Source organism: Lolium perenne, chromosome 5 (genome assembly GCF_019359855.2).
Source record: "Lolium perenne isolate Kyuss_39 chromosome 5, Kyuss_2.0, whole genome shotgun sequence".
Classification (NCBI taxonomy): Eukaryota; Viridiplantae; Streptophyta; class Magnoliopsida; order Poales; family Poaceae; genus Lolium; species Lolium perenne.
Genome location: NC_067248.2, coordinates 243,024,870 through 243,045,242, shown reverse-complemented (window position 1 = coordinate 243,045,242; position 20,373 = coordinate 243,024,870). Strand labels below are relative to the sequence as shown.

The following is a 20,373-nucleotide window of genomic DNA, read 5'->3' as shown; positions in this document are numbered from 1 at the left end:
GAGCACCAGGTCGCCTGATCTCCTGATAATCTAGAGTCCCAGGTTTCCTGCGATGATGAGCACCACGTCGCCTGATCCCCTGATCATTGAGATCAAGAGGTCGCCCAGATCATCCATACCCCAGGTCAGAGCTGAGAGGGCGCCTACGCGGGGAGCAGCGGAGGTGGAGGTGAGGACGGGGACCCTCACGGCTGCAAGAACGGGGGATGGCGGTAGCGGAGAAATGACATCTATTGTAGATCGTACATAATTCATTTTAGTTGTTAATTCCCGTTGTGATTACTGCATGTGCAATTAAGACATATGTGCTAGGTTATTGCATATTCTTTGATCGTATATCTAGTCTCCTCAAAACATGCTTTCGCACCGTTTTATAAACAAATGCCAACGGCCAAACCGATACAAAATGATGAGGAATTCCTTTTGAAATTAGATCACAGATAAACAAGAGAAACTAAGAAGCACCGAGTTTGACACCGAAGATGCCGTCTAGGCAAATCTCGTGAATCTTGGTGTCATGATATCTAGTTGAGTTAAATTAATATATGGAAATTGCTTATTATTGAGAGGCTATAAACTCCAGAGTTAATTAACATGAGAAAAGAATTTCCTTCCTTCATTTCATCGGATCAAAATTCTAACGATTACAGACAACAAATGCAACAGTGTTTACCTACTGCACTACTCCACGAAACTAAATATCTAAGGTGGCATACGTCATCTAAAAAAGGTGACACATTATATCTAGGCATCTTGCCCTGGTGGCCATAGGATTCAGGAAGGCGCCACCAAAGAGTGAGGGAGGCACATCAAATCGCCGCGTCAGTTCGCGTGGCTACCAGGACTTTGAGGAAAAGGTAGCTTCGGTAAGCTTCAACCGGCTGACCTAGGATGGTTTCTCGGCTGCTCGATGCTTTCTCCATCTTATTTTCTTTTCTATTGGCCTTTTCTGGAAGCAAATCTTTTTTGCGACCTGCCTGAAATCTGAAACCGTTGACCTTCAACCGATCGACAGGCAGCAGCACTGTCATTCCGCTCGCGTTTCTTTGATGAGTTCAGATAAGGGTTGCACACATTTTACTAGGCTGAGTAGATTCATCCCAGATGGTGGTGTTTCAGTTTCAGTTATAGCTCCAGAGCGCGGCGTAATCAGCTCCGCCATCCCAGCACACCTCGGCGAATTCCTGCCGCGGCGGCTCCAGGAGCATCCTCCGCGAGGTCCGCGTAGTACGACCCCAGGTCCATTTCGCCGGACAAGCCGAACTCGAAGTCGAACATGCCGTTTCCCATGCCAAGTGCTGCAGCCGCCGGCACCTCGAACAATCCGTCCAGTTCAGAACACAGGGACGTCGCCGACGAAGAACCGGCGTCGTCCGCTGAAGACGACGCGGACGAGCTGGAGGCGTCGGCCTCGTAAATGGGGACGGTCGCCACGCAACTGGCGGCCTCCCGGCGCTGCAAGTCCGCGACGGCGGCGAGCGCCGTGCACCGGACCGCGGCGAGGTCGGCGAGCGCGGACGGGACGGCGAGGAGCCACGCGGAGTCCGCGAAGCTGAGGCGCGCGGCGGAGGCGGAGACGGGGCGGCCGCCGAGCAGCGCGAGCATGCCGGCGTCGTGCGCGCGCGCGGCGGCCTCGGCGGTGGCGTGGGTGCCGAGCCGAGCCGCTCGCCGCGCTTGCCGGGGACGCGAACCTCGCAGACCCACCGCCCCGCGCTGCCGCGGCGCCGCACGCCGCGGTACACCGGGTGCCGCGTCTCCTTGAACTTGGTGCGCCCCGCGGGACGCTTGGGCGGCGGCGCCATCAACGCCGCCGAGTGCTCGTGCGACGACGTTGAAGAGGAAGATGAGCCGCTCATGTCCATTGCTGGCTGCCGATCGATCACTAGCTGGGTGCTGGCTTTAGCTTCGTCAGGTATGGTTGGGATGTGGAGTGTGAGGTTGCCGGCGATCTTGCTGAGGTCGAGCTCGGAGTGTGTTGGGTAACTAACTCATTGCTGTGCGATCGGTGCGGTCTTATATAGTTTATGCCTCACGCGCTCAAACATATACGTGGCGGCGGGCGGCGGCGCCGTTCCGGTGAGGAGCTGACGCGTGTCCTTCTTTTGCAGCGTTAAGCAAAGAAATTGGAGAAGTGGGCCCGTCGCGCGGGGAGTTAGGAGCGGCAGCGACTCCGGGGTTGATGACGTCAAAGGAAAAGACATCCGGGCTTGTGAGTCGCAGAGCGCGCTTCGGTTGTCACGCGCGCCTCCTCAGACGCACGCACAACGAAAAGACATCACGCGCGCCGGCCGCTGCGCTAGCCAATGAAAATAAATACGACGGACGCATGTATTTCTCGCCTCCCTTCTCTCTTTCTTCTTGTCTTTAATGATAATTCCTTGGATTCAAGATACAGTAGTGCGTAGTAGTAGTAGAATACAAGATGCCTCCACTTTATCTAAATTTCAATCTACTATATCTATCTATGCAAAAAAAAAACTACTATATCTATAATCAAAGCATTATTCTTTTTTATTCTAAAAAAAAGCTACTCAAATTTACCAAACTTTATCTACATACGGACGTATATATAGACATGCAGCTCGGGGAAGAAGCGGGAATCCAACAAGCATGGGGTTGTCCACGGAAGCTACCGCGTTAGGCGGGGACCGGGGTCAGCCTAGCTGACATGCCATGGACCGTGTGCCATCATAAGCACACAAGGGACGCGGAAAGTTACCCTTTTAATTTGGAGGTGCTATCCATTTGCCAGCCAGCGTCGGCCCTCATAGGCGGTCAAGCCGGGCACCGTGGCCTCATCGGCCCTATTTGTCCCAATAATTTCTCCCTCACAACCCTTTTTCCCAATAATTCAAAAAGATATGTTCATATACTTTCCCTCGAAAACCAAATAAACATAATTTCCTTCCCGTCTCTCTCTCTCCTCCCTTCGCTCCAGGCCGGATCGAAACCCTCCTTGATGTCTTAGCCGTCGGAGAATGGTGGAGGCGAGGCACCGAACCTAGTACTGTATATAGTAGGTCTAGGTTGAGTAGAGGTTTGTCTTGTATGGCGTGTGGGAGTAGATCTCTTGATCTTGCCGGCCAGATCTGGTGTCTTGTGGCCGCTTCTCGTTGCTGGCGGGCACTGTGGTGCGCTGTTATCTGAGGAGAAGTCGGGCGCACGCATCTTCATCAATAAAGTTGTGCCATCGAGCTGCTCCGCCCTGCTGCCATGGCGTTGCACGGGGTGGTCGGTGTCGAGCTTCTTCGATCTGCTCCCGAGGTGGGAGGAGGACGAGGAGCTATGCATTTCGAACTCTTGTAGCAAGCGCCGCTAGCCCCTCCACTATGATCTGCATGCGACCTTCCTTCTATTGGCCGACCATGTGGCGGCGAGGGAGAGAAATAAGGGAGCTTTGTAGCGGGCGGGCCGTGGGAGATGGCTTGAGGAGCTTCTGGAATCTGTGCTCCCCGTGGCAGTCCTCGGCGGCGGCATAGTTTGGCTGTTAATATCCTCGGTCAAAAGGTTGGCCTCGCCATTCTCGGCAGCAGCTGTTGCGCGAGATTTTTCTTCCTGCTGAAGAAGATCTACCTGCACTTGGGCGTGTCTCACGCTCATGCTCTCCCAAGTGGCCGAGCCCCAACGGTAGCAGGAGTGGTCATGGCTGGATGTGGTTCACCGTCGGCGAGCTTGGATTCGATCGTGTTTTCCATAATCTTTTAGGGTGTTTCTCCACGGAAGTGCTCGACTATGTTGTAATTCTTTCGTTCTGTAAGGTCCTTTCGTAATTGCCCACCCACCGACGAAGTAATTTAGATGCTTTGTCCTTCGGGACCTTTCATGTAAAAAAAAAGATTAGGTGGGACCAACCTAATAATAAATGGCGTGCTTGGCTCCCTAGTTTTTGTGATTTTTGTACTTTTGTAGATTTGTGTCTCGCAAGTTCAAACTTGATTTGAAAATTTGGCTTGGGTGGAACGATTGAATTGGGTAGCATTGCATGTGGTAGGAGACAATGACTAGTGCCGATTGTGGAGCTTCAACGCACTAGAGCATGGATCATGAGGTTGTTATTTCATGATACAATATGTTCTGGGCCTATTATTTTATGTGTTAGTACATGGCTAGGCCGAGTTTAGGTGGGTGACGCAAATGGTGGAGCTAAGCAATGGTGTGAAGGCAATGGCTCCCTAGATGAGGGTAGGTACGGAGTTATGTGGTGAGTGGTTGGGAATAGGAACAATACTAGCTAAAAAAATAGAGGCCAGGTTGGTATTTGTTTAGTTTATTCAGAATGGGAATATTCAAGTCTAAGTCCAAAAACTTACTACAAGTTGTCCAATTTATAAAGGAGGTTATGCTTAAAAGTTGTGCATTGATTTTTTTTTTCTCTTTACCACCAACTTTATATATCAAAATAAGGACTCCATACCAAAGATCTAGGGTTTTCGACCTTGGGCGATTTCATTTGTCTCCCTATTCTCCGGTCCCTGGAATAGAAATATGCGAACTTTTCATACAAAGTGGTGATTTCACGTGACTTTCCTCCTTATTAGTAATATAATTGGTCATAGAAACAATACGACTGAAAAAGATGCCGAGTTGTTACAAAATATGCCTCGGTTGCTTTGAAGTGAGAGATTTATACTCTAACTCAAGTTTTTTTTCGAGATATTCAAGTGTGTGAAGGAGGGTGCTACTTCATTGTTTGTTTACTAGATTTTACTCTTGACCACCATTCTTCGATGCTCGGACCCACATACACCCGTATTGGTTATCCGACCCCACATACATCTATCTAAGTAATGCGACCCCATGTGCACTTCTCTCGGTCATCTAGTCCGTCTGGACATATGCAGATTTTATGAATTTCTCACGTAAGGTAGACAAGATTGCTTCCAAGCATTCACCATTGACAGTGCTTTTATCTTCACATAAATAACACGCGATGGCAATTACGTTATAAATTAAATTGGTTAAGTAAAACACTTGTCAAGACGATGTCGTGTGGTAGTCTATAAGGCAATTCTTAGACACATGAAATAATAGGTGCACATGCGCCGCTACCGATGATGATGGTGTGCAATATGGACCTAACTCTCCCACCTTCAAAGAGAGACACTAAATTAAAGTAGTGTTGATAAGGGATACGGATCGACATTAATTTAGGTTACACCATGAGATATTGACACGTCAAAATGAAATAAAACCAAAGAAAATACACAAGATCACATATATGGGACACTTGGATATGAATGCCACCTGATCACATAAAATAAAAAATGTTCTGAACCTAAAATATGAAGACTTAGATGTGGTCCAAGTTTCCTATGGAAGGTGAATTCTTTGGACACCTAGCATAAACCAATGCTGCAATGACACCGAGAATGCATTTTAAATAAAAGGTAATGGATATATCCACATATAATATATAAGTGCCCTAATGATGATTAGAAAATAATATTATTTTCAAAATATGACCATGTAGGGGTTCGGAAAAGAAAAACAAGATTGATGTGCATTCGAGATCGCCGAAAAGCAGTAATTGAGCCACATTACATCAAATGGAGGAGGTAATAAAAGTAACATCGCTCATCGCCCGTTGCGCAATATTTTTGATGCTGACCTAACCTCTTTGGATATAGGGATGTCGATCTCATGTTATCTGTTGTTGCTCAAGATTGAGTTGCCCCTCTCGACCCCAACCAAATGGGATCCAGGAGAGGTGGAGAAAATGACACGTGATAAAAAGCTTAGACGCCCTTGTGTTACTGCCTCCCTACCATCCGTGTTGGACATAGCGTCGAGTATCATAGCGTACGACATCAACAAATATGAGCTCAGGTCCGGGTGCAAGAGAAAAAAATCTCGGCGGCGCAAGCTGCCAGCCGTCAAGAGGTAATATAGATTGTTGGTGAAGCCTACGCTCGTGCACTATGTCATCCATAGTGTGTTGACAAGGGATAAGGTTCGACATTTTTCTAGGTTACATCATGAGATATCGACACGTCGAAATGAAATAAAACCAAATAAACTACACAAGATCACATATATGGGACACCTGGATATGATTGTCACCTGATCACACAAAATAATCAATAAATATGTTCTGAACCTAAAATATGAAGATAGATGTGGGCCAAGTTTCCTATGGACTATGTACGCGGTGAATTCTTTGGACACCTAGCATAAACCAATGTTGCAATGACACCGAGAAGGCATTTTAAATAAAAGGTAATGAATATATCCACATATAATATAAGGGCCCTAATGACGATTAGAAAAATAAGATTAATTTCAAACTATGACCATGTAGGGGTTCAGGAAAAGAAAAACAAGATTGATGTGAATTCGAGATCGCCGAAAAGCAGTAATTGAGCCACACTATATCAAATGGAGGAGGTAATAAAAGTGGCAGCGCATCTCATCGCCCGTTGCGGGATATTTGACGCTGACCTAACCTCTTTGGATATAGGGATGCCGATCTCATGTTATATGTTGTTGCTAAAGATTGAGTTTTCCCTCTTAACCCCAACCAAATGGAATCCAAGAGAGGTGGAGAAAATGACACGTGATAAAAAGCTAAGACGCCCTTGTGTTACTGCCTCCCTACTATCCGTGTTGGACATAGCGTCGAGTATCATAGCGTAAGACGTCAACACATATGAGCTCGGGTCCGGGTGCAGCCATGGTCGTCAAAGGCGAATGAGACTTAAAAGAATACGGATTATGGTTGTAAACGCCTTCTTCTCTCCTTTTTAATAATAAATAATAATTATATATACACACATATACGTGCATTCTACCGATGTGTATATAAATGATTATGTAAGCATTAGAGTGTATTCCTAGTAGTTTATACAACACATCAAGTGGGTGCTGGAGCAATATTAGTGAGTATACCTGGTTTTTTCATGAAGTACTAGCCAATGACCACGTGATTATATGGATGCATGCACTCGCAGCAAAATTATAAATCAATTGATGTAGGACCCGCCCGACATAACTATGCAGTCATTGCTATAGTTATGCATGTGCATGCGCCAGTGTTACTTAATTATACGCCCATGCTTTCTACCTTCTCTATGCTATTTAATTGGAGTAGTGGTGTTTCTCAAAGTTAGTTCATCCATTTTTTTCACATTACCACTGTGAACGAGTGTCTTCTCGGTACATGAAGTAGGAGTATTAGTTGGGCATGGCCAATTAATTTTTCTTTTGCTACTAGTTGAAACTTAAAAACGCGTACATGGTAGAAGTCAAATTTGTGGCAAATTCTCTTTTGCTAGTCAAAATTTATTAGTATTTTTATATGAGTTGAAAATTTACTCGGCATATTCATGCCCAGAATCATCTTGGGACCAAGAATATGTTTTCCGAATAGAACCATGGCATTAAGCACCTCAACAAAAAACGAAAATTACAAAGAAATTATTGAGATGGCCTACATCTCAACCTCTAGACCGTGTCGACGACGCGCCACCGCTCCTCCTTGAGACGGCCTGACATTGTTGGTTGCGGATGTGAAGTCACCGAACGGGTCAAGAAAACCACATCCGGCACGGAGACGAACAAGGAGAACTAACCACCGATGAGGCTCCATGAAGATCCACACCACTACCACAAGCCTTCTTGACATCGCCGCCGAGATGGTGTTGAACTCGGAGAGACTTATTGGAGAAGACGCCGCCGCCACCACCTGAGCGCTGCCCCGCCAAACTAAAACCCTAAAAACCAGGGGAACGGACCTCTCGTCGACGGAGGCCGAGATCCATCCGCTTCCATGGCCCGAAGGCCAGAAGCGAGGCTGGACGTCGGCGGTGACAGAGGTGGCTGGGAGCCCTAATCGTCTAGAGATCGCCTCGCATGAGGCGTACATACCTGTTCGCAACCAAGAATATATGTTGGTGGCGATCTTGTGGAGTTGGAGGAGTAGGCGTGACCGTGGACTTGTCTATGATCTATGATGGCGAGTGTACTCAGTCACAGGATGCCGACGACTAGCAGAACAGGAGGAAGACAACTTAGTGGGCTATGAGTGTCCAAAATTTCATGACCATAAGAAAAGCAACAAAAATATACTATCTTCTAAATATGAAAATGATCATATTAATTGATATTTTCCACAGGAATCATGACATCTGGCTCGTGCGAGAAAAGAGAGAGCATCATGTACTAGCATGCACACATGCATGTTTAAGAGTTGACGGTAGATGAAGACGAGGCATACGAGGCATCACAATGCACCTACCGGCTGCAAGAGAAAAGATTCCCGGCGGTGCAGGTTGCAAGCCGTCAGGAGCTAATATACTAGATTGGTGGTGGAGTCTACGCTCGTGCACTATATATGTCACCCATACCGACCATGATGACCACACCAACGACGGTGCCTTTTGGTCAGGTAGACTATGCGTCGTTTCAAGAGACATGATAACATTGACGTCGAGCTAGACGAGGGCGTTTAGAGCAAGTACAATAGATCCTACTCAGCAGGCTATAAGTTTGTCCACATCAGCAAAATCTTAGCTGGAAGTGGGAAAAGTGAGGAGAGAGAGGAGAGCGGGCTCTTCTGCAATCGCCGAGCTACAGCGCAAAAAACTAGAAGGTATCGCTCGCATGCAGCCTGATACCGATAAAGCTGGCTGTAACTCGCTGCCTGAGTCTTGCATGCAACGAGCCGCATGCGGTGCATTAATTAATTAAATATTCGGTAGAGCCAACCTAATAGCTAGGTCTGCTGTACTGATGTGTATTTACGTTTGCTCTAAGTTACCTGACACGCCCATATAGCCAGCAGCTGGCTTTGTTACTGTTCTTGCTCTTAGGACGGTGATGAGCACGACGACAACAATCTTACTAGTTTTGTTCTAGTACGTATTCTCCAAGTCGGTCATTCAAAAACGATTAAATATTTTCACAGGTTCGAAATCATTTAATCCAAGCTCCATAGCATGCTGCACATCGACGATGACATCCAAGGCATGAATCAATTCTCCTGAACAACATTTTGCAAACACTAGTACTCCCTTGTCAGACCCATGCGTAGTCAGTCGCAATTCAAGTGAATTGATTCATGCGTGGTCATTCCCAATTCAAGTGATGTCCTCTATGGCTGCAGCATGCAGGTAATTAATGCTGGGTTTATGGTGCATACGTAGACCCCCAAGTCTCAAAAATCCTCCCTTGTCTATCCATCTTCTTCTGCCATTTCTCCCCTTCCTTGCCGAGAACCTCTACGGCGCCGCTCGCCGCTCTGGCCCTCTCGGCTAACCCATCCTCGCAGCCCGCCGGCGAAGCTACAGATCCTCATCCCCAGCCGATTTCCTCGACTACGCCACATCCCCTCAATCTTGGGTTATAGCTAACCGCCTAACCCTAGCTCCGGGCCTGCTGGCTGCCATCGAGGACGACAGGGCCCGGCCCCGGCCTCGCGCTGTTTGGCTCTCCTTTGGCTGGGCCTTCCGTCCATTCACATGCCATGGAAGGGCCTTGCCTTGCGCGCCGAGGCCTCGCAATCCCTTGTCACCGGCCGCCTCCGAAGTCGCCGGTCGCCGCCGCGCGCGAGCGGCGAGCTCCGGTACTCGGCCGTGCGCTGCTTGGCCGGCGTCTTCGCGGGGTCGCCATACGGCAGGGATTTTTTTGACTTGCCCGTAAGTGCGGCACCTCTAGGCGGCGACCTGCAGGAGCTCGCCCCTAAGCACCACCGCCAAGGCCGCCGTTCTGGAGGACCTCGTCGACATCAAGGTCGAATTTTTACCCTCCCCTCGTGCTCGAATCGGTTCCATTGCTCCCTATCCTATTTCCTACCGAAACTGTATCTCAAATTAGCATATTTGGAACCAGCGGCAGGAAGGGCTTTCCTGCAACATCTTCCCGGCGAGTCAAGCTGCTACTGCTGCTCGTGTCGATGAGGCATCCGTCCTCGCTATCCAGTGGGTGATGTCTCAGCCTCGAACCCTCTCCGGTGAGCTCTGGTTTTGGTGATTTGGTCCCATGTAGGTTTTCCGATCTGCTCCGGCCGTTGAACCCCAGCGTGGTGATGACTGCTAGCTTTCTTTGTTTTTTGTAACTACTGAGAATAATTCAGCAGTGATGACTGATTTTTTAGCATGGTGATGACTGCTAGCTTTCTTTGTAACAAAAATCTGTGAGACTCTCGGTTTCTTAATGAAACTGGGGACCCCTATTGAGGGTTCCTTTTATCTAAAAAAAAAGAATAACTCGGTCTCTTCTCTTGTCCAAGAGGGATACTAGCTAGTACTCAATGTGTAATTCGTCCACTTTTGTTATTGTTACTGCAAATTTCTCGATTCTCGACTATGTTGTGTCATATCTTCATTAACCATGTGTATGTGTGATGTGTAAGAGTGAATTCAGAGGAAACATGAGTTCTGTTCTACTTGTTCTTAATAATTGTTTATGCAATTTGGGATAGACAAATGTGTTTAGCACCTAGAAAGATGCATGTCAGTTTTCAGTCACCTAATGAAACCTAGTGTGAGGTTCATCGTCCGTGGGCATATGCAGTTCTAGCTACATGATCATTTCTTAGTGCCACTGTGAATGTAACATAGTGTGGATGTTAATTTCAAGTTGAGAATTATCGACTTTATTTTTGTTTCAAATGGGGATATAGGAGTTTAGATTTGGGTATCTACATAACTCCATTTTGATTTCAGGTTCATGCTTATGGTAAGAGGCCTATCCGTGTAAAGGTTTTGCTGTGCAGTTTGAAAGTCAAGAATGATTAGCTGATCACATTAAAGCGTTGTGGAGTACCCATGATACATTGGATGAACTAAGTCCAAATGATTATAACTTGTATTTATGGCGTTGTGGAGTCCCATGCTGCATTAGATGCATTAAGATGAAATGATTATAAATTTGTGTTACATGGCTCCTGTGGAGTAGTCTTATTGCATTGAGTACGTCAGTTCGGAATAAATTATAAATCATGGTGAAGGATCAAAAAAATCATGACAATGTCATATGTATAAATTAATCGGGCAACATGCACTGCAGTGCTTCTTTTCTACTGAGTTGCATTCATGAGTGGCAAGAATGTAACTTGTAAAATTAATGCATATTATTGCTGTTTATATTGTAGGTCGTCAATTTCCTGATAAGGCAATAGATCTGATCGATGAGGCATGTAACACTGCAGCCAAAAGGATGGTACAGATTGGAAAACAAGAAAATCACATCACACTGTGCTAACTGCCTCTCCAAATGCAGTGAACAAAGCAATTGTTAGCCCGGATGAATTTGCCGGGCATTCTCTTCCTATTGACAGTGTGATGTGATTTTCACACATGTCCCATTGTTGTGATTTGAAGGGTGTGAGCAGATGTAATGGAATTCCTGTCTCCACGCTTGATCAAGGGGAGAAGGATAAGTTGATCCACCTTGCGGCCAGGTTTCATGAGCGAGATGTTGGCCAAGCTAAAGCTGTTTATAAGAGCGTTCTAGGACTGGCCTAGATCAGCTTGGCAAACCAGTAGGATCATAACTCTTTTTGGGCTCGACTCATATTGGAAAAATAGAGATAGCAAAAGCTCTTGCCGAATAGCTATTTTATAGTGGGAAGATGTTGATGCGCATTGAAACGTCCGAATACATTGTGGCTGGATCTGTGGCGTCTAACTGGAGCCTCTCTAGGGTTTGTCTTCTCTATTTAAACACCACTACAGTACCATATCATTCGAAGTCTTCAATTAGTCTGTCTGATCTTAATGTTTCTCTTGTATTGGAAGTTTGGAACATGTTAAAGCTCATATGACCATCAAGGTGGTGGAGAAGGTGCGGATCATCCCATATAGTGTCATCTGTCTCAATGAGGTGGAGAAGGCAGATCCCTTGGTGTTGAATATTTTTCTCCAGATCCTTGATGGTGGTATGTTGACCGATTGCAAAGGGCGGGTAGTAGATTGCAGGAATACCATTATCAACATGACCTCAAATCTGGGGTCGTGGCACCTTCTAGCAGGAATACGCGGAGAAAATACAATGCAAACTGCACGGAACCTTGTCATGAATCAGGTTTGCTTGTGAATCCAAAACTGTGCCTATACAGGTTGCATAAAGTAGTTATTTTTCAGCTGGTTGTTACATATATGTTTGCTTGTGCAGGTTCAGAAACAGTTGAAGGCCGAGCTTGTGAACAGACTGGGTGCGGTCATTGTATTTGAGCCGCTTTCTCTAGTGAAAGAGATCATGGCAATCCAGATGAAGATCGTTGTTGTCGTGGTAGCTGCCAAGAGAATCATGCATTTATGGATAGAAATCTATCTCGCTCAACTAAAATTCGTTGTGTGCATAGGCAGTACATCCGTAGGAAATTGATCTGCTATTTTTTTTTGAATAGTTTGCTGCTTATTATGCATAGAGAGTGTAGGGTTTTTCTTATGCATTATATGGTTCAGAGCATATAGGATTATTTCCGCCAATGCATAAATTTTTATATAGGCAAATGATTTGGACGGTGATAGTGCTTGGAATCTTCTGTTTTGTTTCGTCATGCTACTTACTAGTCAGTCTATTTCTGTTTGCATAAAGGTTTGCTTAATAACGTATTGCAGGTCTCCGTGGCTGCAGCTCCTGGTGCCTGCTTGGTGTGTACTGAAATCTGGGGTTTCTGCCTCAATGTCATTCTGACTGCCATCACGGCTTCCCCAATGAAGCTCCAGCTGCTCGGTGCTCTTTGGCGATAGGAAGGAATCTGGAAGCTCAACAAGGGCACAATGAGAGTGAGAAAGATGCCGCTTTGCCGGTCTGGAGTAAGTTCCAACCCCGATCTAGTCCTTAGTTGTACCAGTGACGGTGGATTGTTGATTTTTCTAGGGTGCTTCGGGTGCAGGAAGTTGAAGAAGGACTACAGAGAGCTTGGCAGCGCCACCGTGGACCTCATTCTGCAGTGCCGACCTCCTTGAGCTATCTGCTGCCGGGTTCAACCCGAAGCAATAGATGGAGTCTTCCGGTATAAGGACGAGGGGACAAGCAGGATGACCTGCTGTTGCTCTCATCTGCTGGTAACTACAATGCTAGGGACCAGCTGTTGTTGATTGACCCGCTTCCACGACAAGGAGGATCAAACGCATGAACATGAAAGTCAGGTTTGCGTCTTGCTGATCGTGTGCCCCATTATTTCCCATGTATCTGTGAGATGTATGTTATGCCATGCTTATGGCTGCCATAGGACTATTCCCAATCGTAACTTGACAGTATGTCGTGAAAGGATTTGCTACACATAGGCTAGCGCTTAAGCACTATGCGACAAAATATCAATTTGGTGTCATTGGAACGGAGATATAGAAAATTAGGATTTTTTTACATGCAGTCATAGCTGAACAGATGTGGTTGTAGTCACTACAAATAAACCGTATGACTGAGTGCAATGGTGGCATATAGGATGACCATAACATTTTGCAAAACTGCAAAGTGGTAACTCATGATAAACAAGCTATAGTTTCTGACAACTGTAGAAAATTTGGTGCTTATGATTTTAGAAACTTATTTTGCAGGCCTTGATTTGATATAGTTAGATTTTCTGGCTGGGTTAGGAGTTGCGCTTCCGAAGTTTATTCATACATCAGCCTTGAAGATAGTAGATATGGGCCAGTTTAATTCCTTCACCGTTGTTACCTACTCAACATGATTCTGGTTAAGGCTGGAGTATGCAAGGGGTTATATTTGTATCAGTCACCTATGTTTTCCACTTTCACGATTTAGTGAATCCCTATATTATGAATGGGGTTACTGGCATGGTTCTATCACTATTCCCAAAGACTAACATTATTGTTGACTTGCTTTGCTTGATGATATAATGCTTTTTCATTGAATCTAGTAATATTTATAAAGTATAAATTGTATTTTGTATTCACACTATACCACGGTTAATATCTATGCATTCTAGGACTGGGAGAACATATAAACACTATTCTTGTCTGTAATAACGTACTTCCATTTCATCATAAAGTTCAGAATTTGTAATATATGCACGAAAATACATTAGTTGGTAATCCATAGTTTTTTGTGTATTCCTGTTTTATTTTGAGGGTTTGTACAATTCATCATGTTTATCATCTAACTTAAACTCCAGGGCTTCGCTATTCTTTTAGATGTGTACGAGAGTTTAATTCAGAAAAGAAGAAAGGTTGTTTTCCTTCATTCAATGGGCATGTTATTTGAATCATGTTCATGTTCAATGTATTTCTCTTATCCACCTTCTATGTCTTAGTTCATGTTCAATGTATACTTGTCATGTAGCAGAGCATCCTAAAGTTTGTTGTATGAAACATTTGCTAAATGAAACAAGAATGCTCGGGTTGGAATTTAGAGCTGCCACTGTCTAATCTGAATGTGTGGTAGATGAGTTCATGGCTAGACACACTTCTTACATGCTGCCTGGAATGTGGACAGGGTGACGTGTTGTTTCTGAATGATGGCGATCAGTACTTGCACCTGGAACTAATGGAACCAGAAGAGGCTGGTTATCTCCTCCTGTGATGCTTAAGAGTCTACTGAAGCTAGAAAGCGAAACTTAGGTGATTTTGTTCATCCTGTACATGCTTTGTGGTACCTTTTTTTCACGACTGTGACACAAGTTCTCTTGCTTGTAGTTCTTTTGATGAAACCTGAATATATGGTACTGAAGTTGAGCAATTTATTTGTCAAATGATCATGTCTATACCCAGCTTGACCCATTTTAGCTCTCTCTTTGTTGTACACTTTACTCGCTCAAACAAGTAACCAGGTCACTCAAACACAAAGCAATCAGATCTATTACATCTTCTCGAAATATTCTTTAGTGTAATTCCTCTCTTTGTTAGAGTAGAGGATTTTCCGCACCAAAAGTTACTTTTATAGTTGTTGGCCATTTGATTACATGCATATTATTGATATCTAGGGAGTAATCAATTTTTAGCTAGATAATATGTCTGAATACGAGTTGTTGTGTTGTTGTGCCATTTATCAATCTCAAATCTGTCTGAATACGAGTTGTTGTGTTATTTGGTAAGTATATCTTTACTCTGATGCGCCTTGATGAGCATTTATCATATTTATTGCGACCTTTCTCATTAATCAATGTTTTCTTGTTCTCTGTTTCTGTGCTTGAATTGCTCATGGCTTATGTGGTATTGTGATAAAATCTTTTGTTGTACAAGAACATATTTATACTGTGCTATCCAGAAAGTACAGCTTGAAATGTTTTTTTGCTTTAACTGTGTTTGATTGGGTTAGAACAATGTAACATACACTTTGTCACGTGGGCTTGGAAAGCCAGGCAATTGTTGTCTATTTTTCTAACTCGATGTGCACGAGACCCTCAATATCAAAAATACCTCTCTTATGTAACGGAAATCAGCAGGTCCTTCATTCAGTTTCTATGTTGTCTGTTCCATCAGTTTCTTGATTCTCAAATAGTAACTCAACAAATTGGGTATTGCTATAGTGTGGAGTGATCTGGACTAGGTCCAAGTGGCTTAGTTGGTTGCCTTTTTGTGCTTCAACAAAATGCTGCGTAAGATGAATTATGTTCCCTAATTGATGTCTGTCTTTGCTTCCCTTAAACTGCTGAAATCATTTGTAGCAATATCATTTCCTTCTCTTGATGAGAAATCCACTTATGCACGTACATCAATAACTTGTGATCGATATTGATATAATTCGCAATGCTGCGACATTTCTTGTGCCATGGAGGTTATTCTATCTTTGTTTGTTGTTGTGCGAGGTTATGGACGAGCTGAGCTTCTTCATCCCGTGGTAGTCGGCAGGGCTGTACATGGAGCGGCAGTTGATCGCCGTGGCATTTGAGAAGAGGAGATTAGGCAGCATGACACTAATGCAACAGCACTGAGAAGAAGTGGAGCTGGAGCTGGCCTCTTCTTCGAGTTAACGATTTAGGCGGTATACGCTTCGGCTCACCGATATGTCTAGGCTGGTGGCTCACCGGTATACCTTGTATTGATTGTTGTGTTCAATGACATTATTTAGGCTTATTATGGTACCTACTGGCTCTAGTGTTGGTGTCTATAATAAGTATTAGGTTTTGTGATCTGCGGTTGCTGGTTATAGAAACACTCTTTTTTATTTGCCAAACTAAGAGGCCACGACGGCCTTTACTTCTTGAAATCATTACAAAGTATCAACAATACTCATAGTTAGTCGTATGATATGCTAAAAAATGAGAGCAACATGTATCCATTTGAATTGATGATAGCATGCCGGTTTCTTGCTATGTATTTTCCGCTGATCCATTTGCCAGAAGGATCATGTTTTGGTACAGAAGTTGTTGCTGTTTTCTGACTAGCTGAGAGTGTTTTCTACTTGGTGCGCTTTTCAACCAATATATGTAGTGGCAACTTATTAAACACATCGAATTGAAGGTGTCTAATAAATAAGGAGTGAATTTGCAGTTGCTTACTAACCATTAGAGAAGACATGCCATGGTATATAATTCTTTCATTATTGTATGTTGAATCAAGAGTTGACTCTTGATTGATTGTTTTGTGATGGATTGTCAGATTCCCTGCCCTTTTCTTCTTTTAGAACGTTTTCTAAGCTGTTATGGACCAGGAGTAAAGTGGAGTGAGAGTGGCTTTTAAATGGTCCATCTGATAAACTTGTGCAACCATGCTTATTACGAACATTATTACCTTTATGTATTTGAAGTTTTGCACTCCGTCTAGGCGTCTATCACTTGTGTGGTAGTCGTTTAGCAACAAGGTTTAACATACTAGTATCCATAGTTTACGCGGAGTTAATCTTTTTTTCACAACAATAACTTCCTTTCTTGACACACAGATGCTAGTTCCCTAATTTCATGGATGATCTCACTGTTTCCAGCACAACTTTGTGGCTATAGAAGAGCTTGTTTGATTGATGTTTCAAGAGTAGAAAGAACAGGTCGCAATTTTCTCCAAATGATGCTTTTTTTTTAAAAATATCGAAACATATGCTCTTGGGTGGCTGATGGCTGCATATCTTTTTTCCCATGGCGATTCCTGGATTTGCGTGTAGTAATACTAGTGTGTAATTGTGTGAGTAGCTCTATATTTTTTTGCGAAAACGCAAAAGACTTGCGTTTCGATGCATTGATAGATAGAAAGAAAGGTTATACGTACATGTCCATGAGAGGACGAACACCCCGCATTACAACTCGACCCAAGAGAGGAGACCTAGCCTAGGGGAGGAGCTGGCGGACACCCCGGGCTCCCGCACTCGCCCACTGTTGCGCTTCGGTCTTGATGTCGCCGAGCAGGGAAGGCACTGAAGGCTGTGCGTTGTCAAAGATCGCAGCATTCCGGTGCTTCCAGATCCACCACGCCGTGAGCATGATTATCGACGATGTACCTTTACGCAACTGGCGAGGGGCGGTACGCACCACCTGCGACCACCACTCTGTGAAGTCCCCTTCCGGAGAAGGAGGTCCAGAGGTGGATCGGATCCACGAGAGGATCTCGAACCAGACCGTTCTGGAGAATGAGCACCTAGTGAGAAGGTGCGTCATAGTCTCCTCGGATTGGTCACACAGCGGGCATTTGGGCGCATGTGGCAGACCACGACGCGCCAGCCTCTCACCCGTCCAGCACCTGTCAAGGCAGGCCAACCAAATGAAGAATTTCACCCTAGGGGCGCCCGGGATCTCTGGTTATGATGCAACAGTGTCGTAACTTCTTTGAACTGTGTGCTAAGTGGCACCTATATTTGCACGATGGTCTTGTAGGTGCCTCCAGTATGGTAGCTAGTTACGAAAGTCAAGTTGTTTTCCTGGAGCATAAACATTTTGTTCTTTTGATTGATAAATAGAAGAATATATAGGTGTATCTTTATTGTTGTGTTGATTTAGAAACTAATATTCTTCCCTGGAATAATAGTATTGTTGACATTATTGTCACTTGTACTTAGATGATGGTAATGATGGTAAATTGGTATTAGAATTTCAGCATGGATTGTCTTTTTTATGTATGGTCCTATCCACTACGGGAACCAGCCGAGGGGCCGACGGCCGGCGGCCGTCGGCACAAAGAAGACTGCCGTCGGCCCACGTCTGTGCCGACGGCCGCCGTCGGCACACCGCCGTCGGCACAATATCGCCTCGGCACGATCGGCTCGCCGTCGGCCCAGCCTTTGCCGTCGGCACGGACTCGGCCGACGGTCAAACGACGCCGTCGGCACGATGCCGTCGGCACGATCCAACGTGGGGCCCGCGGAGCGTCTAACGGCCGTTAGGTCGAGGAAAGGTCTTGTGCCGACGGCCAAGCCGTCGGCCCAGACACTGCCATCGGATGACCAGCGGCCGCCACGCGTCCACGCCCCTGCTGTTGTGCCGACGGCCAAGCCGTCGGCCCATCAACTGCCATCGGACGACCACGGGCTGCCACGCGTCCACGCCCCTGCTCCTGTGCCGACGGCCAAGCCGTCGGCCCAGACACTGCCATCGGATGACCAGCGGCCGCCACGCGTCCACGCCCCTGCTGTTGTGCCGACGGCCAAGCCCGCGGCCCAAAAACAGCCATCGGACGACCACCGGCGGCCACCCCTCCACGCCCCTGCTCTGTGCGACGGCTTGGCCGTCGGCCCAGTCCTTCGGCCAGACGCGGCGCCGCCCGCTCCGCGCTGCCGCTGGGCGCAACCTTCCTGTGCCGACGGCATAGCCGTCGGCACAGCCCCTGCCATTTGGCACGTCCAGGGGGCTGTGCCGGCGGCGATTCCCGCCGCACAGACCATAACCATTTGGTTTCCCCAGCATTTACTGGCCCAGACAAGACACACAGCATATATAGCAGTAATATACATTCAAATGCATCACAAATGTTGCACAGCACATAATCATCATCAAATGTAGCAACAACATCATCGTGATACAAATATGTGTCATGTAGCACACACAATCATCATACATCGTCGACACATGGCACACACGATCGACGCACACCCGCTAGACACCTAGCTAAGGGAAACTAAGATCGGGGTCCAACCAAGTTCCCGACTCGTAAATTCAGGCGTCCGGCCTTTGTCGAGGTAGACCGAAGTAGAACCATGGCACGAGACCATCGCCAGCAGGTGAAAACCCTGAAGCACCGGGAGAATGGTGGCCGGGGTGCATCGGTGTGCCCTCGCGCGACGAACCAGGAGAGGGTCGGTTCCGCGAACTTCCCGTGCCCTACATGTTTGACAAGAGTTAGCATCTTACACATGGGAAAGGAAAGCGGTGAGAACTGGTTAGGCACAGGACTTATCGGAGTCCGTGCGTAGTATGTGGCCGCGAAAGCTTCCCTCGATGGGCACACTGGAGCCGGCCCCGGCCTAGCTGGCTCCTCGGCCGGAAGTGCGATCCTCTCTCCGGATCGGGAAGAACGTCCGACCGCCTGCAAGATAGTTTAGATGTCAAGCGCCGCAGATATAAAAAAAGGGGAGGTGGGACTTGTCATGTCTTCGAACCATAAAAGATTGGAACTTACACGACTCGTCGCCTCCACAGTACTCTTCCCAAGCCGCTCTCTTGAGGTCCCACTCTGCTACAACCGTCAAATACTTCTCATAAGCGGCCGCGTAGGCGGCCTCAAAGTGAGGCTACAATTTCCAAGAAAAGGAGTCATGTCAATTTAGCCATTCAGGGATGAATGTTGGAAAGAAGATGGAAATGAGAAAACTTACATCCGTACGACGGTGTCGAGGAGGCGCGACCGGTGGGTCGCCGGTGGTGAGGGTAGACCTGATCTGCGTGAGGGTCCTCTGCGGCTTGATCACCCCACTAAGAAGCTTCGTGCGGCCATGCTCCGCGCCGCTCCCCGCCACCATAATCGCCGTCAAGTCGGTCTCCTGCTCAATAGGATCATCCACCTCCGGATGAAGACCCTTGAACACCGAGCAGTACTTCTCCAACTCCTCTTCGGCATAGCCGAAGTACTCGAGCAGCGAGGGCTGAGGCTGGCTTAGATCGGGCTGCTTCAGCTTCATCTTACGCCACCCTCCCACCTCGGTGAGAGGCTCCCCGAGTTCCGCCTCCTGCACAGCAAGATAAATGTTATGTGTATCAAGTAGTAATATGAGGGAAATAAATGCAAGTTGTTCCATGTATATATGTACCTTGTGCTTCTGTAGCGCTCAGTCTGCGGCTTCCCGCACTGTGTGTTCCTCCTGTGCCCCGGTTTGCCTTGTTGCGCGCGCTCTTGGCGTTGAAGTCGGCGTCTTCGCCAACCCACCTCGCTACCAAGGCCTCAAATGCGTCTTCCTTATTCTCGCACCATAGGGGCATAACCTGAAAAACCAAAACTCATTTGAAGAACACATAATGCAATCCCAACTATGCAGCAACATAGAGTCTCATTGAATATTTACTTACCTTGAAGTAATCTTCCTTTGTCGGTGAGGATCGTCCACGATATT

General features: G+C 46.3%; 1 protein-coding gene, 1 long non-coding RNA gene and 1 pseudogene across 2 annotated transcripts; 2 read left to right on the top strand and 1 right to left on the bottom strand.

The window, feature by feature from the left end:
* Positions 1–575: 575 nt before the first annotated feature.
* Positions 576–1,960, bottom strand: LOC127302485 (dehydration-responsive element-binding protein 1H-like; annotated as a pseudogene).
* Positions 1,961–10,993: 9,033 nt separating this feature from the next.
* On the top strand, positions 10,994–12,367 carry LOC139831780 (chaperone protein ClpB1-like). The gene is made up of 6 exons (XM_071821112.1): positions 10,994–11,045; positions 11,090–11,157; positions 11,319–11,398; positions 11,736–12,021; positions 12,112–12,228; positions 12,347–12,367. Exons 1-6 carry the CDS (start codon positions 10,994–10,996, stop codon positions 12,365–12,367), a joined length of 624 nt encoding a protein of 207 aa, XP_071677213.1.
* Positions 12,368–12,539: 172 nt separating this feature from the next.
* LOC139831404 (uncharacterized) lies at positions 12,540–14,530 on the top strand. The gene is made up of 3 exons (XR_011746115.1): positions 12,540–12,758; positions 12,839–13,094; positions 14,401–14,530. It is a non-coding gene; the product is annotated as an uncharacterized lncRNA (long non-coding RNA).
* Positions 14,531–20,373: the final 5,843 nt, after the last annotated feature.